Source organism: Pteropus vampyrus, unplaced genomic scaffold (genome assembly GCF_000151845.1).
Source record: "Pteropus vampyrus isolate Shadow unplaced genomic scaffold, Pvam_2.0 Scaffold2, whole genome shotgun sequence".
Taxonomy (NCBI): Eukaryota; Metazoa; Chordata; class Mammalia; order Chiroptera; family Pteropodidae; genus Pteropus; species Pteropus vampyrus.
The window spans coordinates 25,485,238-25,512,568 of NW_011888783.1; the positions used below are offsets into that span (position 1 = coordinate 25,485,238).

Genomic DNA, 27,331 nt, shown 5'->3' on the forward strand with positions numbered 1-27,331 from the left:
TATTATTTCCAAGTTATTTTTAAGATATAATTATTACTTCTAAGTGGCTACAAAAAACAAGTAACTGAGTGAATACATAAATAAATAAGTGCTATACAGACTGGTATGGATGTTCTAGCATCTTTACTCATTGCCTAATGCTCTAGAGATAGAAATAGTTGCATCATCTATCACATGTTGACAATGTTCCAGGAGCCCTACTAAGCATTTTATGCACATCCTCATGCACCTGAGATTGTTGCTGTCATTATCCCCATTTTTCTAAAGAAAAGAAAATGAAGCTTAGAAAGAATCTCGCCTGCTGTTACACATTGGAGACTTGTCTTAGTCCATTTGGGCTGCCATAACAGATTACCGTAGGCAGGGTGGCTTAACAATAGAAATTTAGTTCTCACAGTTCTGGAGGGTGAGAAGTCCAAAATCAAGGTGCTAGCAGATTTAACATCTGGTGAAGCCCTGCCTCCTGGATCATAGTTGGCCATCCTCTCTCTGTGTCCTCACATGGTGGAAGAGGCAAGGAATTTCTCTGGAGCCTCTTTTATGAGGGAACTAATCCCATTCATGAGGACTCTACCCTCATGACCTAGTCATCTCCCAAAAGCCCCACCACCAAATATCATCATATTGTGGGATAAGACTTCAACATAAAATTTTGGGATGGGAGGCACAAACATTAAGTCTATAGCAAGACTTGAATCCAGGTTATAAGACTCCAAAGCTGTGCTATTAAAATGATCTTTCCTATCTTTGTACTTCAATTTTTCTCTGCTATGATGCTTTTTTTTTTCTTTAACTCTTCTCTTTGTGGAAGTCCTCTGTCACTGAAACTCAGCCCAAGAATCACCTTTTACATAAAGCTTTTTCCCTCCCCAAGGCCTAATTTATAATGCCTGTTTCGCCCCCACTCACCTCTATCATATGTCTTGTGATTCTTTTCCTGAATTTACTTGTTCATATGCCCCATTTAACTAAGAGCTCCTCGAGGAGAGAGAGCCTGTCTTATCCAGTAATGTGTCAGGAAGGATAGTTGCCAATGTTTATAAACAAAATAAGTTGATGAGTCAGTTTTAAAAGATGAAGTGAACATACCAAACATGTTTGGCCTCCTTTAACAACCTGTGATGGATCTGTCAACCTAAAATGATCTCACATCTTCTTAAATTTCTCAATATTATTAACCGTACCACACCAAGTATTATTCTCAGAGGTTCCCCAGAAACAAGTATAGCATGTGTCAAAATAATCTAGCATTCAAAAAGGACTATAGGACTTGTAAAAAGTAGGGACTTAATAAATATTTGTTGACATAAGAGGTTAGGGAGATGATAAATGATAAGAAGGAAATATTCTTCAAGGTTAGGAGCCTTAACTTGTGTCTCAGCTCTGCCATTATTAACTGGGTCTTCGGGCTACTTTATTTCATCTATTTCGTCCTCATAGGTAAAATCTGACTTTTACTTTTGTTTGGTTTCTTCCTTCAACATGTATTATGTAGCTTGTACTAGACCAAGATCTAGATATTTAAATGTGAATATGACAAAATTTCTTACTACTAGAAGTATGGTAGGGAAGACAGATATATAGATAAGTAATTTCTTTTAATTTACATTTTCATCCACATATAAAAATAATTTTTCATAAATATAAATATGTAATCATGTATTTTTCTCTTCAGCCTTTTTTTTCTTTTTTACTTTAGAATTATATTTTTTCTTGTCTCATTTTTGATCACTTGTTTTTCAAGGAATTTTTCTTTTTTTCTAACTTTTAAAATTTATTGGCCAAAAATGTTTGTAATAGTGTCTTATAATCTTTTAATGTCTGTAGAGCCTGATGTGGTATTCTATTTTTCATTTCTGATATTAATCATTCATACCTTTTTTATTCACACTTCTTATGTTAGCAATTTTATTAATCTTTTTAAAAACAATTTTTTTAATTTGTTGATATATTCCTATTGTGTTTTTTTCTGATTTTTACTGCTTTTACCTTTATTATTTATAGTCTTTTGATTTCTTTGGATTTGGCTTGCTTTTCTTTCTTTTTTATTTCTTAGCTATCTGAGGTGCTTTTCTTTAATATTAATGTATATATTTCAATTTTAATATATATTGCCAAGTGGCTTTCAAAATATCTATAACACTTTATGTTCTCACAATCAACGTAAGAAAGTAAACATTTCTCCACTAGCAGTAGAATTTTAGATCTTGTAAATATTTTGCTAGTAAGTTGGTTGAAAAGTGAAAATTTACATTCTTCTTAAACAGGTGAGCTTAAAATACTGTGATAAGTGCTAGGAATAACGTTTGCACAGGAAGTGGCTGTCAGCTCACAGTAGTCCTGGGAAGGCTTCTTGGCAGAGGTGATGGATGCCAAAGCTAGATTATAGACAAAGTCCAGAGGACTTTGTACTAGGTGGTCTCCAAAATATTTTCTAATTCCAAAAATCTAAGAATCTAGAAATGGAATTATAAGAAAAGATAAAATTTGAGAATTGTACAATGTTACATTACTTTGTCTCTTATCTTGAGCTCCGATAGCAAGTGGCGAAACTATCATTAATCACAGAAGCCTAAAATGTCTATTTTCTTTTATAGAAATGGAGGCATTCCTACACAGCTTCATATGACATTTATGACTTAACTAAAAGGTCAGTGACTTCCTCATAAAATCTTTTATACTTTTCTAGTGCAATAATAGTTTCTTTCAAAAAAGAAACCCCACTGTGATTTATTCATTTGATAGTGTTTCCTTTATCTTTTTTCCAGGCAGTTGATTACAGAAGAGAGAATTCCAAACAACACACAGTTCATCGCATGGTCACCAGAGGGTCATAAATTGGTTAGTGAGTCTCTCCTATTGTCAGAAAAATAAAGGCTCATATACAGAATAATAAAGTCTCTCACATGCAGAAGCTACAAACCCTGATACAGAACAAACATTTAAAAAGCCAAAACTTTACTATCAAATATAGTATTATTGCCTAAAATATTTTACTAGTCTAACAAAGTAAATACAATTCCTGAAAGTTTCTGAAGTACTATTAGAGAATTGTTTATTTACTGAGAAAATGCACATTAAGCTCTTAAATTCTAATTTCTGTTGTAATTAGGGGTTTTGGGGGGGTTGCTCTCATTGTTTGTGGTTTATTTATTTATTTATTTGTTTGTTTGTTTTGGAGATATGCCTGCTTTCTGTGACCTTCTCTGTGTCACTATAGATATATCTTCTTGTTCTATAGTGCTAAGAGAATGTTGGAAGTCCAAAAGAATCTAAACAGGAAGACGGGATATTTATCTGTAGTTAAACTTCTCCCTCCCAGCATGCAACTGTACTCCTTAGTCACCTCCCCCAGGAAGAAAAGCAAAGCACACATCATTCTATAGAAGTCACCAGTCTTCTAGGTCTCATATACTTTAGCATCCAAATAGCTGTAAGTTTCTTCTTTTTAAATATTGAGTATTTTTAGGATTATTTTAGGTTATAGCTTGCATACTAATAATTTAAGAATACAAGAGGGAGGGCATAAATGGCTTCATTTTACTCAAATTAGATAACTCAAGGTAATCATTATACTTCCATACCAATATTATTTTAGGATAAAATAATTGATAAATGTTTTCTCAAACTTTGGATAAAATATAACGTTATTACTTATCAATATTATTTTCAATCCTTCTAGGCATATGTTTGGAACAATGATATTTATGTTAAAAATGAGCCAAATTCATCAAGTCAGAGGATCACATGGACTGGGAAAGAAAACGTAATAAGTAATGGAATAACCGACTGGGTTTATGAAGGTAGAAACTTTAAAGCCTTTTCAAATGAGAAAATATGTAAGTTTTTAAAAGTAGCCAAGCATTTCTTTAAAGAGGGAGAAATTCGATGGCATTTTTAAAAGTTGCATTTTTAAAAATGTCATGAAATCTCTTTTAGCACTCAAGACACCAGGTATCTCATAGAACAAGAATTTCTTTGCAGTAGCTAGTGCTGCTTATGTCCTCATTGTCTCTCAATGCTCCATTGTCTTCAGTCTACTGTCACAATGGGCCTTTCTGTATAGGTAGCTTTTCTGTCTTAGTGGAGAATAAAAGCCTTCAGATTAACATCAGCTGTTTCTCTAAGAGACTTACCTAACCCAGAAGTTACTAAGGAAAGCTAAGTACTCCTACAACATTACAAAAGATGACAAAATACTGTTTGGAGGTGGAAGAGTAGAGGAGAAGAAAAATGCCTCTTTAGTAGAAGATTTGTGTTCATTTGAACTTAGACAAATCATAATTTTCTAATTTTAAAGAAAAAAGTAATTAGAAAGGCTTAAGAAAATAAATGGGTCAAATAACAGAAGAGAAAATGAGGAAAGAGATTATTTTCTCTTTTAGTATAAAGAGTTTTTTAAAATATTAGAAAAACATTTTAGAAACTTAGAAAATATTAGAAAAACATTTTTCATGTCTATAGTTGCCAAGGTAAAAGGCATTCTGAGACTATTCCAACCATTTACAAAGTTGCCTCATACTTAAAGACTCTTCTTTATTTCATTCTATTATTTCTTCTAAGTGGTTATAAAAAAAGTTTTTCTTTATTACTTAATTTTGGTTGTTACCCAGTTCAAGTCAAGTTTAATTAAACAAACAACAGTATTTACCAAAAGAAAAAAAAATCACTTTAAAAGAAAGCTAGATTCCCATGACCCAAAAATAAGTGTTTGATTAAAACATGCAATAAAATTTACTAGCACTGGTCACTTAGTGATTGAAAAACATCTTCAACACTTGATGGGCAGCACAGCGCTGCCTCCAAATTCCCAACATGAACCAGATAAAGCCTCTTCCCAAAGTCGTGACCCAACTAATCCTCGAACAGATGGGCATCTATAAGATAAGGACACCCCTAATACTAAAGTCCTCTCTAAAGTAAATAATAGCTAGAAAGATCTCACTTTGCCTCTTTATGACTAAGCCATTCAAAGACGAAGAATGGCGTCACAGTTCCAACATGGTGGACATGTTTCTAAAAATGAGACTTTGGTCCCTACAGGTAAAGTCTTACAATTGGGTTTGTATATTTACAAATGATCTCTACTTAGGAAAGAGCAAACCTAACCTCAATATATCAGATCCACCCTCTCCACTGTAGCCATGAATTGTTGCTGGGATCAAAAGGGAGTACATTTGGAGAATCTATAGGTTCATAAGTAAAAGGACAAACAAAGCTACAATGTCCAAACAGGTCCATGTGCCACACTGTGGAGGGACATTCACAGAGAAGCCTCCATTCTGGAACTTGTGCCCTCTGCCTCATCTCATGTCCCCAAATAGCTTTACCTCTCAATATCTGTTTTTACTTTGTCTTATTTCATGATTTTTTAAATTGATTATTACTTTCCTTTAGTCAATATATCTTCTTTTTTAAAGAATATTTTATCTTAAGTATACTTCTCTTTTATTTTGGGGAATACTTTATCTCCTAGTTTGAGTTAATTATACGACTCTGACTCTTGAGTATGAACGTAGTTTACCTAAGCCAGAGCTAAAAATGAGAATTTTGGTGAGAGAAAGTATGAGAAATTTGGTGAAAGAAATAATTTTGGAAGATGGAGCATTCCTTACCCCCTCGAAGCTGTAGTGTTGACATTGGAGGTGTGGGTAATTCAGTGCAATTCACACTGAAAGCCAGCTATCTGCAAGGTGCTGTGCCAGGTGCTAGAGACAGAGACAAATGCCACTCAACTGCTGCTCTCAGGGAATTCAGAACAGAGAGGGAGACAAAGATGCCAACAAATAATTGTCAAGGAGTGAGTTAAATGCCCTATTCGGGGGAGAACACTAAGTGCAAGGATTACATAAGGTCAGAGTGGTGGGACGGAAGGTATCACAGGATGGAGAGGGAGGTCCAGAATGTGGGGGGAGGGGTGCCATAGACACCTGTGCTCACAGACAGCTTTGTATCATGAAGAGCTAGAAATCTTTCCTTTGTTTGTCATTCTCCCTACACATGGTGCCTTCATTCTCAGAATTTTCAGTTTAACCAGAATTAGTTGTATAAGAATAGTTTTAATACATCATCAATATGGAAAATTATGTTTTATATTCCAAATAACCACTAATTCAAAACATAGAACACTACCTGCTACCTGTACCTATAAGAAATTTTAAAAACCATAACCCTGCTGTCATTGTATTCATTTTATGGAACTGCACCTTGATCTTAGACTAGAACTAATGAGTAGAAGCCACAAGGAGTGAGACATCAACTCCGTACATGAAGAAGTTCTTAGTGGGAAACCCCCTTGACTTAAAATCACAAGGTTTGCATCTTAGTTCTTATCCCTGTTCACTCAATCCCTCTTGGCTTTAGTTGCTTTCTCTGTAAAATGGGCTATGAATAGGCTCACCTGGGGATCTTTGTGAAGACTAAATTAGATAAGTGTTTTGTAAATTCTAAATTGCTACCTAAATGATATAGGGGGAGCAGCCTGCCTTATCAAGTAGAAGGTTTTCTGTTACTAGAAATGCTAACATAGGGAAGAAGGGACTGTAGAGCACGGAGATGAAAAAGCATAGACTCACACCAAATAGTCTGGATTCCTTCTTGATTTTATCAATTATTGTCTGTGTGACCCTGGGCAAATTATTTATTCTCTTTAAGCCCTCCTGCCTCCCTTTGCTTGTCTGCACAGTGAGTTACTATGAGGACTAACTGAAGTAACAGATGTCAGTTGCTTATCAATGTCTGGTGCATGGTTAGCACTCATTAAATGCCAGATGCTCATCATGATAATTATTAATACATTGTATTATCATTATTATTGTTATTACTATAAATACTACTCCCATTATTATTGAAAACAAGCATTTAGAAGAAACTTGATAGGAAACCTCAAGAATCAGAAAAGTGATTGGGATAGATGGTTTCCTGATTCTAAGATTCGAGTTCCTATGCTCTTGTTTTTACCTTTACACTCACACTGAACATGAGATTTGTGGATTAAACCTGACTAAAGGACTAAGAGTCTCCATCTAGTCTATTTGAATCCTCCATTCCCAGTTGGTAAAAGAGGTTCTGGCATTTTAAGAGCCAGAGGTTGGAAGTCCCACGAATAGCCTTCATAATATATGTAGGAAGGAGCTACCTTTGCAAGAGATTGAGAATGAGTCCAACAGCATGCTGTAAAGCAAAACCTTTCTTTTCCTTTTCATCCCTCTATGACCCTCTTTCCTCACCCATCAGTTTAAACACCAGAGGATAGTGTTAATCCAAGGGAGTCTTCAGTTTCTAGGCTAAGCAAAGGAGATATTTCTCAGTAGGGGTCTCATGGAGCTCCTTGCCATTCTAAATCTATCCTTCCCACACATACCTTGTTTGTGCCAAGAGTAGTAAACTCTGGGCACCATATTGGTTTAATAACATGGAGCCACATACCACCCACCCAGTTGGGGAGAGAATGCTGGCATGTTGACTGTTTGAAAATTAGGAGAATCAGCCCTTGTGTGAAATTTACTTTTAGTATGTTTTATGGCATAAATTTAGAGGATTATAAGATAAAGAAAAACATGTAGCACTTGTATTAAATACTCTGTGCTAAAATATTCTAAAACAGTCCAACGGGTTATTTATTTTTATAATCCAGATCTATCCTTGAGGATTTTATTTTTATTCATTTATATTACTCTGATTTTGGAAGCCCAGCAAATGCAAAGTGGTTCATTAGTTGAACTCTTCTGTAATTACTAAAGCTAATGAGAACAATATTTTGAATGCCAAAGCCAATTTATCAGCTCCTTCTTGTAACAGAACAATTTATGTCCTTTTTCAGAGGAAGTCTTCAGTGCCTACTCTGCTCTGTGGTGGTCTCCGAACGGCACTTTTTTAGCATATGCCCAATTTAATGACACCGAAGTCCCGCCTATTGAGTTCTCCGTCTACTTTGATGAGTCACGGCAGTACCCAAAGACTGTGCATGTTCCATATCCAAAGGTCTGTGCTCCTATTCATATAGTGGTTCTGTGATTTGATGGGAAGAGAATGGTTTCATTTAATCCTTTCCTGCTAATGAAAATATTGTCAGTCTCTCTTCAACAGCTTGCTGTGATTACTCTTGCTGAAGTCAACAGCATCTGGCAATTTTAAAGTATTTTTATTATCCCAGGAAAGAGTGTGATTTAAGGTTTTGTAATTTCTCCAAAAACTTTGAGGAATGACAAGCCGAAAAAGATGGGGAAAATGCTTTTGAAAGAGGTAGGGGCACTGAAAATGTTTGAATGGAGGGAAAGAGAGGCTATAATTGAATCACAAGCTCATCTCATTTGTAGAAGTTGGAATGTGCCCTAGATGAAGTTGAAAAGCTTGGTCGTATATCAGGTTGTATTACTAATTAACAGATACATGACTAGTTTTAGTGATTCTATTATAGATTTGGCACTAATGTAAATTTCACACATCCTACATTTGGAATAATAGTGTCATGTCTTGGTTTTCAAGGCTGTTCTCCCCCTTCGGGATGCATGTTTATGAAAAATTGAAAAGCTTTCTTAAGCAGTGTAAGCTGAGGAAGAGGGGGATTTAGAAGGGAACCACAGTTCTTTACTGGTATTATAATAATAATGGCCACAGTATTGTCCACAGGAAAATCTAATAGTGTTTTTCGGCTATATGCAATTGGAAAAAAGAATATTTTTTACCAACTCACTCAATTTGTTTGATGAAGAGCTGCCATTTTAGGAAGATAGAGGAAGTTAAAAGAAACAAAAAAAATCATAGTCTAAATATGGAGATATATTATCAGTGAAATGTTATTTTTTGATGAGTGAAACTGGCAAAAAAACAAACAAAGCATAAAATGTTCTTACTAAAAATATATTATTTCTAACTAATTTGTCAGTCAATGATCTATGTGTATATATAAAAAGGTTTTATGAATTTCTTTCATACTATTTATTATAAAGCTCCAACATGCTGAACCTGAATTTGGGGTGAAAATGATGGCTTCATAATTAATGTTATTGGCTCTCGGTTCGGGGAAACTAATTTTCCTGGTTGACTGTATCTTTGGCTGAACCTCTGGAATTCTTCCTACTGGTCAGCCAGCAGACTTCTTGTCTTCTGGAATTGGGGTATATTTGCAAAATAACAGAAATTATTTTAAGAAATTTATTCTTGTTTGCATGGAGTATACGTAAATGATGAATACTTATTATGTAAACAGGAGTATTTGAGGCCTTTAAGTCATATATATATATTTCTGCCTGAACATGAAAAGGTTGCATTCTATGACTTTCTCTTAAGTTCATTTTATCAGTCTTAAATTGTTTGAATATGTCTGATTGTTATAATTTTATGGCTGTAATGAAGACATTTTTGTATAGTGAAATTATATTTCTTATCAATACTAATGCTATGATTGTTTTTTCCTAGGCAGGAGCTGAGAATCCAACTGTAAAGTTTTTCATTGTAAATATCAACAATCTGACTAATGCAGTTTCCAGACAGATCGTTGCTCCTGCTTCTGTGTTAACCGGGTAAGACTCTTGACCCAGACACGTGAGTAGTTCCATAGCTCCCAGGGGGAACTTTTTAAAAATGAATAGCAGAGCAATGGTAGCCTCCCATGGTGCCACTCAGGCTAGCAGTCATTCATTCTTTTACTTAATCACTGTCTGTTGAGCACACTTCATGTCTCCGTGGTAGGCATGGTTCAGTGATGGGGTTGCACAATGAATAGAGCAGCCAGAGTCCCTAGTGTCATGGAACCTATAGTCGAGGTGGGGGAGAAAGACAACAACCAGGGAAACAAATAAAGATATAAGATGTCTGGTGGTGACAGGTGTTGTGAAGACAACCAGAGAAAGGCAAAGATGTTGGAGATGGTGATGGTGATGGTGATGGCGATGGCGATGGCGATGACGACAGCGATGGTCAATGGATGTCAGGGAAGGCCTCTTTGATGAGATGATCTGTTAGCAGTGATGTGAAGAAAGGCAGGGATCTAGCCACATGGATAGCTGGGGGCACCGTATCTGTGCAGAGGAAGAGCAGACCCTGCAGAGGGAACATGGTCGGTACATTAGAGGAGCTGTGAGGAGGACAGGGTGACTGGAGCCATCTGAGGGACCAGGAAAGTGACAAGAGTAAGGGCAGATCACAGGGGACTTTGCAAGTAAGAACTAAAAAATTTCAGAATATCTGTAGATTAAATTTAGGGATCCTCATAATGCTGGCATGCCTGAGAATGTGAGTCGCTTAAATAATCCTTAGTGGTTTGAAATTCTGCCACTGAACACCTTCAGTCCCGTGTTATTTTCCTCTAAAGATAACCACCATGTTGCATGCAATTTAGGGCTATCAAGTTGCTCCCTATTCATTTTTTTAATTTATATTGGTTTAACTGTTTTGTTTTTAAATAGCAACTAGTTTATATTGAGCATGCACTGTGTGCCAGACACAGGGCATTATCACATGCTTTATTTTATTAATCTTTAAAGTAATTCTCTCTTTCTAATGGCTATTACTATTTATGTCTTATAAATAAAATAATGAGGCCTAGAGGTTAAGGAAACAACCAAGTAGGAGTCGGTACTCAAACCTGTCTCTCTAACTTGAAAAAAAGAGTTTGTAATCACTTTAGGTGCCTCCTGCTGTGTGAATTCAGCTGGTGCCCTCAGATTCCCAGAGTTGTCATCAGAGCGATATGGAAGCATCCACTTTCTCAGGGTTGCATTTACTGCATTAGGTTTTGCTCTGTGGTTATTAATTCATTTATTTGTTTAGAAATATTTACATTAACCTATTTATTCTGAGGGGCAATCAATTATCAGTAAGTTTAAAAATCTTTTTTTCCTGAGTTTGTCCGGGGGTATAAAAATTTACCCAGAGGCTCTAAAATCTGCTGTGTGGTCCCATCCAGCCATCTCTTCAGTGAACATTGATTAAGCACCCACTATTTACATACACAAACATCTTCAGAGTGAGCTTCTGCCCTTATAGGACTTATGATCGGGTAGAGGATATAAAACATTCTGATAAATGACTCCAAAAGTAAATGTGACAGAGGTATAACAAAAGGCTGGAAGCATTCTGAGGGGGGAGGAATGGGTTTTTCATGACCTTGGGGATCAAAGAAAACATCCAGGAGAATGTGCGGATTGAACGGGTGGGATCATAGCAGAGCACGGAAGTGGAAGAAACGCCGAGCATGGAAAGGCACAGGGCTGTCTTGAAAAAGGGCAGTGGGGCCTGGTGTGACCTCTTGGTCTACAATCCATGTCTGTCTGCAGAAAGGATGATCCATGAGGGTCTGCTCTGAAAAATATTAGATCTCGAAAGGGCTTTCGACCTCACTGGTGGTTGAGAAACTTTTTTTAAGGACCCAGAAAACTTTGCACAAGTGAGGCATCACACAGAGGTGCGGAGCCAGAAAACACATGGAAGACTGCTACTCAGGTTGCAGGCCCAATCCTTGTTCCCCCGCCTTTCTCCAGGAGTCTCAGGAGATTAGACAAAACCTATGGGGACTCCAGAACACACTTAGGACACCACCATGAGACACAGATGAGAGAACTGAGGTTCACAGAGGTAAACTCATTTGCTTAAGGTCACACAGCAAGTTAGCGTGGGAGCTGGTAATAGGACCTAGGCCAGCACCTGCCGGGCCAGAATAATTGAGTGGAGTTAAAATGTATTGAGTGCTTCCTATGGGCAGAACTGATGTCTGCTCAGGTCTCATTTATTCCCCAGACATTCCCTACGGTGTCATTTTCACAACTATTTCACAGATGAAGAATTGGAGTTTGCCCCACTTAGGAATCACTTTCCAAGGTGCAGTTGTGAATTGCTGAGCTGAGGAAACTTAAACAGTTCTAAGGATGTATTCTTTGCCCTGTATGAATGAGTCATCAAGTCTTTGCTCTTTGCAGTTCTTTATGCCACCTTTACACCGCATTCATGGTGAGGGCTGCCTCGCTCACTGGAAATATTTTGTGTGGAATGTTTTTTACCAAAGAATTGTTTTGGGAAATATCACAGGAATATGTTGTAGAGGAAATTGCAATTTCACCTCTGGTCTCTGTTACCAGCAGTAAGGACCCAGCTTTTCTAAAACCAGGCTCGAGGTCCTTTCTGGGGAAAACATTCTAATACATGGTGATGCTCTGTTTTCTGGCCTCATGCAAAGATCCAACAAGGCCAAATCAATATGGGCAAATTCAGCCTCTTAATCACTGCCCAGCAGCCTCTACTAATTTTCCTGTTAAAAGCCATGAGCTTTCACCACAAACCTTCCAGCAGGTGAAATCCTACAGGAGGATAAGGCTGTTTTGCAGTTTGTTAGGAATGGGCTCCACTGATAACAAGTGAGAAGGGTATCCAGGTCACTCTGCCAGTGACCTCAGCCCGAACCTGAATCAGGGTGAGCCTCTCTGCTGCTCTGACTGATTTAGAGCTCATAATGATTAGATTTGTCAAACTGTTCATTTGTATTAACTACTCATACTGGAAATTTGAGAGTTCAAAACATTTGGGAGAAAACAATATATAGTGTAAAATTATAATTCCCCTAACTACTTTATTTAGAACAGTGCTTCACATTGCTGAATTGAAGTAAGACAAGTTCTACAGGTAGAGGCCAATCTTTCAATAGTATTGCTAGAGCCCAGCAGGTTCCTGGGACACAGCAAGTGCCCAATCAATATTTATAGAATAAATGGATAAAGTCGATGCATGGAAGGGTGGACAGATAGATGAGGTGTGTAAATATGTGACTTTATATGTGTGAAACAGGAGTTTATATAGCCAGCACCAAAGATGGCCTTCGAAATGACCTTGCATGGCAATTACTGTTTTTCTTTCTCCTCCCAGCCATTTGCAAGTTCTGTGGCCTAAAGCTGGAGGACTGGGGAGGGTGAGTTCCACTGAGGTGACTCCACCCAACATCTGCTTGATAGCTTCTGGGGCCCATCACACCCAGGGCTAGTTCTCATGATCTGCCCCATCCTCATTTCTGTTTTATCTCCTCTGAACAGTTGATGACCGTTGGTCCATGAAATAGGAGCATCGGGATCTGGGATTGTCACATAGGAGATAAATAAACTGAAGTACTCTGGAAGCTAGTGACACCTGCAAGAAAGGAAGTAGATTAGGAGCTCACATGCCCTGGTACTGAGCCCTCAGATCTGCTCCACCTCACCCCATCCATTCCTCCCTTCAGCGATCTGTCAGCGGCCCCAGGAGGGTTGGCATCCCTATCAGAGCAGAGGGTGGCATGGAGCCCAAGGCCAGCACTGGCAGAACGCCTGCTTCCTTGGGTGATTCACTGAATTAATCACTCCGCCGTCTGCACTTGCTCTTAGTAGCAGTTTTCTCTCCAATATTCTTTCCAGTTAGTAACGTGTACCTCATTTTTAGTATCCTTAATATACCAAAAGAAACATTTATACAAATTAGGGGAATTAAAGTCGCTCCACAGACATTTATTAAATGCCTACTCTTTGCAAGGCAACAGTCACTTTACAAAGGGATTTCCTGTAGCATGACTTTCAAAAGCAAGTCTCTCTCAGTGCATTTAGATATATAAAATTCGCTTTATAAAATTCAGTTATTCAGTTTACACATACTCTCTAGGAATAAATAGATTTAACAGAGTGAGGAACTTTATTCTGAAAAGAAGCAAGAGGGTGAAGCTAGGGATGGGTAGAGGTTCCACAGAGGGAGCAGAACCTCCAAGGCCAGCTGCTCAGTTTGAATCCTGGCTCCAGCACTTTCCAGTGTGTGACCTTGGGCAAGTTACTTAACCTCTCTGCACTGCTATATTTTTGTTTGCAAAATATGAACTCTAATGTTCCTACCACATATGGGGGTCATGAGCTTTACATCAAACATTTAGAACAGTTCCTGGCACATAGTAGATTCCACAGATGTGTGACCTAGTATTATGTCCAGAAATTACTCCATTGCTTTAGTATTAAAATCAACCATATTCCCCTTGGACAAACCCCTTCCAGAAGTTAGAAGGGCTGTTGAATTACTATGTCTAACCTGGGCTAAGCAGTCACTGCCTCAAGGGGAGTTCAGGCTGTCTGTACACTCACTCTTCTACCCTTCCCCCAACCATTACACAATCAAAGTCTACTCCATAGTTGTCTCTGTGTTTTCGTAGAATGAAATTGGTATGTAGTGCAACGTGTACTTGATAATCCTGCTTATTGGGTTTTCCTGGCTTTAAATGGGGATTTAAAGTACAGCTAAACCATTGGTTTCCTTATTACTTTTTCATGACTCGCTTACATCTGGTCCTGGCGTGATCTCTGCTCAGGGCTGGGATATGTGCCCTCATTCTGTTTCCCTGTAATTCCAAATCCTAAAGAGAAACTGTGATTGAAGACAAGCATGTATGTGTAAGAACTCCAAATTTACTGTCCTCTCGGCTGGTGAATCATCTTATTGGGAGCCCACAGGGTACAGAGTACACTTTGGGCTATGGAGAGTGACAAAGGTAGTGGAGGATACAGGTTCATGAACCTTGGATCTAGAAAGGAGAGAAGACGATGCCAGATGAAATTTACCTGCATGAGTTTCCTGGCAGACTTCCCAAATTCCATTACTCAATGTTTTCAAATGAGAAAGAGTTATTTTTCTATGGTTGATTTCTGAACCTGAAAGCATAATTTATAGCTAGTAGTAGATAAAGCACTCAGTACCAGGTGACACACTAATCATGTGTATAAGCTTTCTTCCCCCCTGGTCTGTCCTTTCCTTACTGCAGCCCCCACCACCTGGCCCCAACCAAGCCACTTTGGAAAAGGGTAAGGCTCTTTCTAGAGCCCAGGTTCCTAAGGGATGTCTATGGAACCCTTGGAGATTGTGTTCATGGGTATGGAGATCCTTTTTTTTTTTTTTCCTAAAGAGAAGTACATAATTTTCATCAGATTTACAAAGCATTTTTGACCTAAAATGATAAGAACTACTGGTATAGAGCAGGGGTTAGCACACCAGGGCCCACTGGGCAAATCCGGCCCCTTATTCCTAGACCATCTTGTATAATCTGAGAGTACAAATGGTTTTTACAGTTTTGAATGTTTGGGAAGAAAAAACCAAAAGAAGAATCATAGTTCATGCCTTGTGAAAATTGTATGAACTTCAAATCTCAGCATTTCATTGGAACCCAGCCATACTCATTCATTTACTTATTGTCTCTGGCTGCTTTTGTGCTCCAAAGGCAGAGTTGAGTAGTTGCGACAGAGAGCATGAGGCCCACAAAGCTTAAAATATTTATTATTGGGTCTATTACCAAAAAACTTCTCTGACCCCTGGACTAGAAAATTTATTTCAAAAAATGTTTATTTTCTGTTTCGCATTTTGTTCTTGCATTCCTTTTCCAAGTATTTATTCCCTGTCAGAAATATTTGCCTTTCCACTTTATTTCATTTAATTCATTTAATTCATTTGTATTGGCCACAATACAGAAGAGTTAGGCTAGATGGGGTACCCTTGCTGCTGGGCATGCAAAGAAGCATTCCCACTCAGACCCTGAGGCCTGGCACCTTGAGATAAGCACCATGAGACTGATAAGAGCAGTGTGGAAGGAGGGTGTTTCCAAGAAAGCATCATGGACAGGGGATATTTGAGTAAGACCTAAAGGAGTATGGCAGTTCTTTCAGACTGAATGACAGGTAGAACAAAGCAGGACAACTGGGAAACTTCAGATGGTGTTCATGGAATAACAGCCGTGCAGACTAGATTGTGAATATGGGATTTTAATAAGCAAGAGAAAAGACTGAAATAGAGAGGAATCCCTACTTGTGGGAATGTGGTGCTTTGCTGCTAAGTGAAGGGATTTAGTGTTCTTTCAATATCTGCCACCTGCAGTGGAAACAGCCTAGAGGCCCAGGTACACCTGGGTACATGAACATGTTAAGTGTCCCCAGCTATAAGAGGAGGATAGAGAAGTGGTGAGGGGTTTAACATGCTTTATCCAGAACCCAATACACCCTAAGTGCTCCATTAATATTTGCTATTTGATTTAGTATCTGTGAAGGGAGTGGAGACAGGAAGTGATCTGTTGAATTCTGAGGAAGGAAAGAGCTATTTGGCCACAAAGGACAGGATAGGATGTTTTTCCTTTCTTTAATGCTACATTCCACAGAATTTTAGTGATTGCCTGTTTTGTGCCAGGTATTCTGCTAGGCCCTGGGGATATCCTGTGAACAAGACAGCTGTGACCCTGCCTCAGAGAACTTGCAGTCAAGCAAGGAGAGCAAAATGACAAGAAGAGGGATGGGCGCAGCCTGTGAAGGAAAAAGAGCAAGGGAGGGTTTAGAGCATCTGTGGGGGAGGGAATGCAGCCATAGGGCCAGACTGCAAGATGGGGGAAGAAAAGATTCCTTTTGAATCCTTTCGACAAAAGGAAGCAAGGCTTCGATCAAACAGTGGAAAGGAGTGATTTAAGAATAGTCACACTGAGAAACGGGAGGAGAAAATAAAATAAAATATCCAGAGCAAATAGCGTTAGGGAGGCTAGCAGAAAAGTAAATTATGAATTCCATGCATTTCAAAATTCCATACAAATCAAAATGTAGTTCCAAACATTTTTAAAGGTATGTGTGGGAGGAGGGTACATTGCTAGAGATATCTCCATTTGTATATGTTTATGTTAAAATACCAAAGAGTTTCTTAATTTCTTCACATGCTTCATGTTTTGACTCTTAAGAGTTTTAGAATATAATTACTTAATTTTCAGAGTTTGTAGAGATGTGAGTCAATTTTTCCCCTTTGAAAATGAAGTTGAGAAAAGGGTTAGCTGTAGTTTCACCCTAATGAGAAGAATTTTCTAGAGTAGCACGTCAAATTACCAGAAAATACTCAAATCTTAACCAGTGTCTTAAGCTTCATGGTAATGTTCCCAGAAGACAGCAGAAAAGAGATGGGAAAATGTCACCTTTGACTCCTTGGCACCACCAAAGGCCAAGTTGTGGACTTGACAAATACCGAGCCATGCTGTGAATCACGTATGCTAAACCACGGTATAATGTTAGCTGCTTTTCCCCCTGTTGGATTTATTTCAATTTCCATTTAAAATTAAATTACACTTTAAGCTTTAAGAAAAGGTAAAATATTATGGTGTCGATGAAAGGACATCCAAACCTGTAGAGAATTTTTTTAAAAATTTATTTGAGCCAAACAGAGGATATGCCTGGAAGCAAGATCTCAACAGAATGAGAAAAAATGCTTTGGACAACAGCAGTTTGCAGCTTCTTTTATGCTTTTGGAATTAAGGAGGGAATGTATGGAAGATTACATGAAGGTGGAAAGAAAGCGGGGTCCCTTTGGATTACAGGATAGTTAACAAAATTATGTGCTCTCTTGAGAGTGGTTTTGCTTCTGAGGGGTCTGAAAAGCAGCATTACAAAAGTGTGTAAACCTAGATACACAAAAATAATGGCCAGGGCTTGCTTAAGGCAAAGATAAACCTTTTCTAAAGAAATTATATGTCTGGGGTGTGATCACCTACCATGACCTGCCCAGTTAGGAATTACAATCAGATCACCTTGTGAGGTTACTTTCCATAGAACCCTCTTAGCAGCCACGATGGTATTAAACACTTTCAGCAATCATTTAAAATTGTATTCCCATTAAGATTCAGTTCATTGAGTAAAATGTCTATTTGTACTAAGATCTGGAAATAATTATTCTCTCATTTCTTCTTGCCTTCCTTCCTTCCTTCCTCCCTTCCTTCCTTCCAGGGATCACTACTTGTGTGACGTGACATGGGTAACCAAAGAAAGGATTTCTTTACAGTGGCTCCGGAGGATTCAGAACTATTCAGTCATGGATATTTGTGACTATGATGAGTCTAATGGAAGTTGGAGTTGCTTAGTGGTAAGGTTGAATGGGATGTTCCTCTTCTAAAGCTAGCTGTCATCATTGAAGGGATGTATGAAAATAGGGAGAGAATGAATGGTTAGGAATCAGGATATGAAGTTTAAGTTTCTATTCTTTCCGAGCCTTTATCAGACTCTGAGGCAATGGGTAAGTCTTGACTAATTTTTAGATAATCTGATCTCTGGTGGTGATATCTATTTCACCTGCACTCACTACTCATACTGTTATAGTTATGGATACTATTGCTTGGGAAGGGTAGTGATTGGAAATCCAGAAGATAGAATCTGATTTCAAAATTCAAAAGTCCAAGAGGGCCAGGAGCTTCAAGGTCAATGATGTGTGTTTCAACAGAGAAAATACAGGAAATTAGGAACAACTGGAGGAGTACATGTGAAACGAAACAAATATCAAGAGGCCACAAATCTATTACCATACTGCAGCTATCTGAAAGCAGTAAATAGCTTTAGAATTTGAATAGATAACTACCATTCTGAGAGGGTGGCAACACTGAGCACATGAGAGTGTTAATTCAACCTGGAAGTATTGGGGGTGTTTCCAGTTGAGAAACCACAAGTCCAGCCAAGCTGGTAGATCAGAGTTAAAGCTCCTTTGAGAGCTAGTCTCTTCAGGAAGGGTAGAGCCTGGTGGAGATTTGCTAGCATATATCAGGGACACTTCTGCAGGCTGCTTTTCTAGTGATGGACCTTGCATACCTTCCTTTGCTGCTCCCATCCTGATTTGGCACAGGGCAGATTTCTCACTGCAGAAAGTTTGGCAACTCGTATCTTGATTCACTCATTCAGTTTTTTATGCAACAAACATTGAATAATTATCATGTTCCAGTAAGATATACCACTATGAAAATCAATAATAATAGTTGACACAATAATAATACTTGACACTCACAGTAGCCACACACTGTGAAAACTGAGGCTCAGTAAGGTTAGGGAGTTTACTCAGCTCACAGGGCAGCCAGAATGCAAACTGCAAACCCCAAGCTCTTTGATTTCTGCCAATGAAACCATTCCAAGGTCAAGGGTACAGGAAATGTAAAGCAAAGGAAAATTATCAACTCAACTGAGAACAGGCTCAGTGGGATGGGAAACAATGTGGGAGAAACCTGGAGCCATCTGGAATAAGTTGCCATATGCTGGAAAGATAAGAGTCTAAGGGCCTTATAAGCAGAGGCTGTGCAAAGGCGTCCAGTGTGAATACCTTGGAGCATGCAGGGTCTTGGGGTACATGGGACTGGAGGCTGGGGGAGAGGGACAATAGTGAGAACTGAGGTAGGGACATAGACTAAGTCTCACGTGCTATTCTGAAGAGTTTGGACTTATCCTGTAAGACATGGGGAGCTATTTCATGATTTTAAATAAGAGAGGATCATAATGAGCTACAGCTGTCTATTACCAAGTGAGGTAGGCTGAGGTTTGAGCAGAATGAAGAACTGACTAGAAGGAGAAAAGAGCAGCAGGGTCTCTAACCGGGAGTTGAGGACAATGGACCAAGGGAAGCATGAGAAGACATGAACTAAGGCAGTAGCAGTAGAGAAAGACAAAATAAGTCACAGACTAGATCACAGGGTCTGAGGGGGTTGACTGAGAAGAGTAGGAGTCTAGATTGATTCCCAGGTCTCTGGCTTGGGTGAATTGGTACCACTAACCAGGAGAAAAAGGAAAGAGTAAGAACAAGCTGGTGGGGATGGAGGAAGGATAACGACATTATCTTCAGCTGTGTGCATGTTAAATCAAAATGTCTATAGAGTTTCTAGGGCAGGATGTGGGTATGGACCCAGAACAGAGCTCTAGGAAAGAGAGGTAAATGATATAATGTAATTATGTAAAAAATACTTACATAGATAAAAGTATATGAATGAAGGAAGTTTTCAATAATTGATTATAAGTGCAATTTTTCTTATGTTACCGCAAACTGAGCCTAGGAATCCAATTCATATCGCGCTTCTCTTTGAAACACTGTCTTTTCCCCTCCTTAGGCACGGCAACACATGGAAATTAGTGCTACTGGCTGGGTTGGAAGAGTAAGTATTTAAGAATTCTGGATTTTTCTGTAGTATGAATCAGACGCTCAGAACTATTTAATATGTAGGTATACCAAACAAGAGCCCTAGGTTATTTGTTAATAATAGATATTAGTTGACCTGTTTCTCAAAATACTTGAATGCTCCCTGTAGAGATATATTTTTACAGAGAACATATAACACACTCAGTTGGAAAAAGTAAGGAGACGGGGGAACATCACTGAAGAGCAGACAAAATAAAAGGCATAGTCTAGGCAAACGGTAGCTCCCGATAAGTTAAAAGCAGCCATTGCTGAAAGATGGTCAAGGTGCTAAATGTGCTTGTTGACCTCATCTTTGAACTCACGTGCTTAGAAACAGAAAACACGATTTCTATCCACAGCCTGAGCAAATGAGTGAGGAGATGTGGCTACTGTACACCCAGCAGAAATTCAGCGGCATGTATACCACACCCATTACGCATTTTTCTCTGGAGGAAATCATACTTATGCAGGTTTGCACTTGGCTAGGCCCCAGACACAGTGCTTTATCCAGGAAAGCACGATGACCCTCAGAGACTTTCATACTTCTCACTCCCACCAAGCTACACTCTGGGCAGAATCACTAACCACGTGGCTGCCAGACCATGAAACGAAGCAAGTCGATGAAGGAACTCCGTCACCTCGTGTGAAAGATAAAGGCTGAATCACACCTAATTTTTATGACCATTTCTATTAAGCCCCTTTTAATAGAGAAACAAAGTGACACAGCACATGTCAGGATTTCGCATCTCCTGGGGTACTGATGTGAGGCCCCCTAGTCTAGGAATATGGCCCCTTTCAGCTGGGCTGGGAGCTCTGATAGCATTCACACGTCCCTTTTCTTCAGGCATTGATTGGGCAGAGGGGAGAGGTTTGCCAACATGAAAAGTGGTTTCCTCCATGGCAAGAGACATGCTACACTTCCTCACGACTCTTTGAAAAAAATATGTTTTTTCCTCTCTGTATTTAACCAGACAGATGCCACTTTTCACACATTTCTACTAGGCACAACTCCATCCAGGGGAAACAGGGAAATGTATTAAAAAGATAAGGCTGTGAACACAGGTCTAGAGAGGGGAATGTGTTTCAGAGCTCTGTAATGAGAACACCAAGTGTACTGCACGCCTCAGCTTGCTCCATAAATGAATTCGCTTTGAATCACTAAATAGAACAAGGAAGCATTTTTCTTCGTTCCCAAAATGGAAGCTGATGAGAGAGGAAACATCGAGGGTGAAATGAACCAACAATTTTAAAAGACCATCTCCTACCTGCTCTCAAATGCAGTAAGGAAATCGAAGTTGTAAAGCGACATATTCCTTTCAGGCTGGGGTAGATACTCTTCTGCTTAAATTACATTATGTTCTGAGAACTATCTTTTATCAAACTATAAAAAATGGAAATTTTATTCTGTATTTCCATACAACTATTTTTTTTGTAAACTGTTGATCCTATTTAGCAAAATGAGAAAGCTTATAATAAAATGATAACTCTATGTATGTTTCTGTACTGAAATGTATGATACATTTCTTATGGTATCTAGTGCAGAAATGGTTAAAGACTTTCTAAGTCTGACTTTCAAAAAGAAATATGTCTAAAAGACAGGGGAAAATGTCCCTCAAGTTCCAAACTGCTTCCACACTGCTGAAATAGTCAAACATAATATTAGTCTGTTTCAAGAAAGCATATTTGTGACACTGAGGAAATTTACTTCTTGAAATTGAAAGGCTAATGCTAATTTTTGCACACTTATAGCCAGAAGTCAGAGTTAGCCTCCAAAGAGAGAAGATGTCCAAGAATAACAGTAACCACTGCTTTGTGTTGAGTGTCCTACGTAAGCCTCTTGATGGTCATTCTCTCATTTACTTCTCACGAAAAATTCCTTAGGAGTTAAATCTTTGTGTCTGTTTTTTCTATAAGGAGAATTTTCTTTTGAGACACTCTGGTTTCATTTGGCAAGTAAATGATAAACGAAGCATGGTTTCGAGCACAGGTGTTGGGAGGACTTTCTAAAACTAAAGTTGGTCCTAAGATGAAACTTATGTTTTTTCTTTTCCATTATTTTCTAGTTTAAGCCTTCAGAACCTCATTTTACCTCTGACGGGAATAGCTTCTATAAGATCATCAGCAATACAGAGGGCTACAAACACATTTGTCTTTTCCAAATAGATAAGAAAGTGAGTATCCATACATAATTTATTTCAGGTTGATCTTTTTTATGAAACTAACTGGTCGTGGAAGTCATTTGGTAAAGTCGGTTAAGTGTACAAATAATTAGACTAATTCAAATTCCTCAGACGTATCTGGAGTAAGTGGATGGGGTGGGAAGACCCAAGAAAAAGACCTGAGATTATCTAAATTCCTGATATAAATGATTTAATCCTCTATTACCCTTGATTAGAGGAAGAATCTAATCAACCTCTTATTTTAAAAATCCCATCAGGATTGCACATTTATTACAGAAGGAGCATGGGAAGTTATCAGCATACAAGCTCTTACCAGTGATTACCTGTGAGTATTCTAATAATCGATAGGATGTGAATATACTCGTAATCACACCCTCTTTGCCCAGAAGTAGGGAAAAATCTCCTACAAATAAAGAGTAGTCTGTTTGGAATGTGTTCAGTACTTTTTTTCTTTGTAACATACGGAAGCCTTAATGATTTTCACATATGCTTAGCAGATTTGATACTCTGCCACCAAGCAGCTCTACCTCTTGCTCTTACCTGCTTTACTTTAGAAGAGCTGTAGCCTCTTTTTCTTAACTGTATTGGAATACTGAACTAGCACTCAGGGGCATTTTGTTAAATTTCAACTGGCAGTAAATTTTTGGAAGGCCCGAAAAGGCTACTTTATCTGTCCATGTCCGTGCCCTACTCTTTAGAAAATGGAAAGCTTTGCTGAGGCTGTCAATTACCATGCACGAGTTGGTGGGAAAGGAAATGTTAATTTTCATTAGAATCTTAGGCAAGTTTATCATTCTTTATCGGTCTTACCATGGAAGAATTCTGCCACTGCTGGGCCGTTTTTGAAGGTTCTCTTTAGAAGTGGCTCTGCCGCTCCCAAGAGCATGGGGCTGCTGCCATCTAGTAGTTTTGTTATAAATCAGAAAATATGAAAAACAGTAAAAATAAATGGGGTCTCAACTTCAGACCAATTGTCCAGTCCTATTTTTCTTACAAAAGACTTCTTTTGAGTTTTTACTCATCACTTTAATGAAGGAAATAATTTCTGCATTCAGATATTTCAGTGTGTTAAATAAAAAGAATCTCCTCTTTAGAGATGACTGGGGGAAATGGCTGTGAGGGGACAGGGAAGAATGATAGAAGAAGGGCAGGTACTAATGCACAGGCACTCATATGAGTGCTAATGCTGAGTGTTGAGTTAAATAGAGTATACTTGATTTTTCTTAAAAACATAATTAATCCATATTTCATTTGCTTTTTTCTCAGATACTACATTAGTAATGAGTATAAAGGAATGCCAGGAGGAAGAAATCTTTATAAGTAAGTTCTCTGTCAAGTTGTTGACTTGAGTCTTTTCAGCTGATGAATAACTTTTGGACTTTTATTTTTTTTGCTTTGTCCTAACTAATATCGTAAACTGAAATTGTTCTCAAACACTTTTATTCCATTATAAATTAATCCACATACCAACAAAAGAAAATGACTTAATTAGATGTTTTGTGATATTTCTAAACAATGGAAGGTTTGAGGTTATTATGAATTAATTTATGTATTTATCCGATTTAAAAAGCGTTTGAGGATTGCTTTGGCATTCTGATATCTTTGAAACTACAGTATAGCATTATTCAATTCCTTCCTTTCATTTATCTTTTAGTCAAACACTTAATTTCTACCATTGCTTTTACAGAATCCAACTTAACAATTACACAGAAGTGACGTGTCTTAGTTGTAACTTGCATCAAGAAAGGTGTCAATATTATTCTGTATCATTTAGTAAAGAGGCGAAGTACTATCAGCTGAGATGTTCAGGTAAGTTTGAACTAATGACAGGGAGCAAGAGCAGCAGCAGTGAGTACTCAGTGTCAATCTGAAGTAGCTCCCTCCAGCCCCAGCTCTCAGCTTTCCCTCCCCTCCCACTTCCCCAGCTGACGGTCCCTCCTCTTTCCCCGACAACCTTCTTACCACCCTCCTGGCTCAGTGTCTCCATCCCTGAAGTCTCTCTTGGTCCAGTATAGCAAACATTCTTTGTACCCTGCTCAATTCCCACCTTTGAGTCTGAGGAGTTCTTGAAATTATATAAGTACTCTTCTTTTCATTCACGGGTTAAGTGGTGAGTTAATCACTTTTCCTTCCCCTTCTAACCAAAAGGTTTGCTTTAGACTGAAAACACACCTCAGAGCTTATATATAATAGAGGGACTTCATCCTTATATACATACGTATTGTGGTTTTTTAAATTCTTATTCTATGCACTTGTCCCTTTAAATGAGAAAATGTGTGTGGATGGTCCCCCAATATGCTCACTGCTCTATTTTCTATTGCTATCGTTATTATTGTTTTCTTTATTATAAATGAAGAAACCTGGACAAGGAGAGAGAGGCAAGGTGACTTCCACAGGTCACACAGCTAATAAAGGTATAACAGGATTCAAGCACAGACCTCTGCCTCCCAAGCCGTCCATTAAACACTGTGCTAGATTCCTTCTCGGAATGACAGAATCTGGATATTCTGAAAAAAAAAACTAGCCAAAAAGAGGTCTCCAAACCAACTTTCCGAATCTTTCTTTACTAGCATATTTTCTTTACTGTTATATTTTTCTTTATGGTTCTTTACCAAGGCCGTTTTCAGTCACCATTTCTTGGGCATGTGTTTTATACTAGGCACTGTGCTAAGTTTTATATTCATGAGCTTGATCGATCCTTAAGAAAACTCTATAATGTAAGATAATATCCTCATTTTATATGTGAGGATATTAAAGCATAGATATGGTGTCCTAAGTCATTAAGCAGGTAAGCCAGATTCAAACCCAGGTCAGGAGAATGCCTTCTGTGGTTCAGAGCAAGTGTAAAAATTAATATCCAAACGCATCAAAATTAAATAGCTCACAAAATAGCTTTTCTATACATTATCTTCCACTCTGCAACTACCACAGTTGGGATAAATAGTTAAGATTTGTGTGGCTCACGAGAACACTTTTGCATGCCAGAGAGGAATTGCTTATCCAAGTCAGGCACGATGCAGATGTGCTGCTAGGCTCCAGGATTTGGCAGGTGGGGGCAGCCGGAGGGAAATCCGCCCTTCCCCCAGGTGAGCCTGGATCTAGATCTCCGCCCTAAAGGGGATGGGGCCTGAGAGCTGCTAAAGTCATTGCCGGATTGTGAATTTAAAGCAAGGAAGGAGAGCAGCTCTCCTCGGGTTGGGTCCGGATGGCTTAGTGCACACAAGAGGAAACTGGGCATAAGAATGATAATGTGCCCAAGGCACCAGCAGGAGCAGCGGTTCACTTCCTGCTTCAGGAAATGAACGCAACCAGAGCCCTGTACCTTCCCGGTAATAAATTGCACTTATATGTAGGAAGGGAAAACAGCTAATACTTATTAAGGAGTTATCTACTATGATATTTATTCCATCAAAGTTAAATGGTAATAGATGCTATTTTTGAAAAGTATGCTATCTTCTTAAAAAAAGAAAAAATACTCCTCTGAAACGTATTTTTTCTGATATGTTAACAGGCCCTGGTCTGCCCCTCTATACTCTGCATAGCAGCAGCGATGATAAAGGTATTGTCTCATATTTCACCCTTCATTTGCTTTTTAGGAAAGTGTGTGTAAATAGGACTGATATGAATTTAAGGTAGTGAGATTTTCTTTGGCTTTAGAGTGTCTTTAACAATGACATCGAACATGAAGCTTGTAATCTGAAGTATGTTGTAGCCCCATCAGTGAATCGCCCACTTGTTCATTATTGTTTTGCACAATTCAGATTCTTCACATTGTAATGAATTATTGCTGTATTGAACATTTGTTTAGAACTGAGAGTCCTGGAAGACAATTCAGCTTTGGACAAAATGCTGCAGGATGTCCAGATGCCCTCAAAAAAACTGGACTTCATTATTTTGAATGAAACAAGTAAGTTAAATTTCTCTTGGAACAGAACTTTTCATGGAAACACCAATAAAAATCTAACTAAATATGATAACTTGATCTGAAAATATGCATTTTATATTGTATATAAATCTAATTTAAGGTTATTTTTCCATAAAATGTTCTGTCTCAAGAACGACTAGTTTTACATTCTTTTGTCTTAAAATATAGTACCATTCTACATAAAATTCATTGTGTTAAGAGGAAAGGTATTCAGAGAAAATGCACTATTGCTAGTTCAATTTCATCCCAATACTAACGCTGTTCTACTATTAAGTCTTCATTGTGTGTTTAACTTGATATCCTAATGTATTTTACCTTTAACCTAAAGAGATTTAAAAAAAATTAGAGTTGGCTATAAAATGATGAAACTTCAGTCTCAGGAGAGAAATCTCAAATTTTTCCTAACCTCCTGTTTCTCAATAGTCAGCCTAGCCCCTGGCCTGATAGCTTGATCATAGATTATATTCAGGGACCACCAAGAACAATGAGTTTCTTTGAGTAGGAAATCTTGTAATTTGTTCATTTTTATTTGTTTGCTTTTTTTTTTCTCTATAAAATGCTGACAACTCATAAAGGAGGGGAGAATCCATCAGGATTTATTCTAGATTTATTATTATTTTTTGATATAAGATAGTAATAGAAAAGACTCAACTCATTTAATTTTAAATGCCAAGGAAAGCACTGGAAAGTATAGGGTCCTTCTGAAGAACAGCTTAGAGCAGTGCTATCCAAACTGGATGTGCACGTGAGTCATTTAGGTCCTTGTTAACACACATTCTGGTGAGCCTGGGCCCAGGGTTCTGAGTTTGCAATAAGTTGCTAGGTAATGCCAGTCCTGCCCTCCACCCCCGACACACAAGTTTGTATCAGGCTTAAATGGCAAGAGCTTAGAGTTCTGAGAGCTAACTAGACTGCCTGGTGCAGAAGGCACTGAACACTGAGATGTGACGTTCTATTTCAGTTAGTAAACAGTGGGAAGCTCCACAGGTTTTAGGGTCAGGGCACTCACAGGACTGGATGGATAACCCGATAAAAAGTGAAGGATGAAGCTGCCAGAGGGACAGGGCTCAGCTAGGAGGTGGTTGCACTATTCAAACGCCAGCAAAGGAGGGCTGGAGGAGGAGTCTGGGAGAAGGGAGCAAAGGAAGGTTGGGCTGGGGATTAGAAACACTCCCCTCAAAGAAAAGACAGTGCATCTTCAAAAAATGTGGACCTAAAACTTCCAATCAACTAGTACTAATCCAAACAAAACAGAGATCAAATGGTACATTTTGCATTTTCATTAAAA

At 38.4% G+C, this 27,331-nt stretch overlaps 1 protein-coding gene across 4 annotated transcripts in view; it reads left to right on the forward strand.

The window, feature by feature from the left end:
• DPP4 (dipeptidyl peptidase 4) overlaps positions 1–27,331 on the forward strand; it is a 74,341-nt gene that overhangs the window by 23,685 nt on the left and 23,325 nt on the right. For all 4 annotated transcript variants that reach the window (XM_011358539.2, XM_023529777.1, XM_011358549.2 and 1 more), the window contains 13 exons: positions 2,598–2,650; positions 2,769–2,841; positions 3,683–3,803; positions 7,823–7,983; positions 9,421–9,524; positions 17,739–17,874; positions 19,871–19,915; positions 22,002–22,109; positions 22,376–22,443; positions 23,385–23,438; positions 23,806–23,927; positions 25,630–25,677; positions 25,927–26,025. In XM_011358539.2, the coding sequence (XP_011356841.1) occupies positions 2,598–2,650; positions 2,769–2,841; positions 3,683–3,803; positions 7,823–7,983; positions 9,421–9,524; positions 17,739–17,874; positions 19,871–19,915; positions 22,002–22,109; positions 22,376–22,443; positions 23,385–23,438; positions 23,806–23,927; positions 25,630–25,677; positions 25,927–26,025 (1,192 nt within the window). The remainder of the gene's footprint in view (positions 1–2,597; positions 2,651–2,768; positions 2,842–3,682; positions 3,804–7,822; positions 7,984–9,420; positions 9,525–17,738; positions 17,875–19,870; positions 19,916–22,001; positions 22,110–22,375; positions 22,444–23,384; positions 23,439–23,805; positions 23,928–25,629; positions 25,678–25,926; positions 26,026–27,331) is intronic.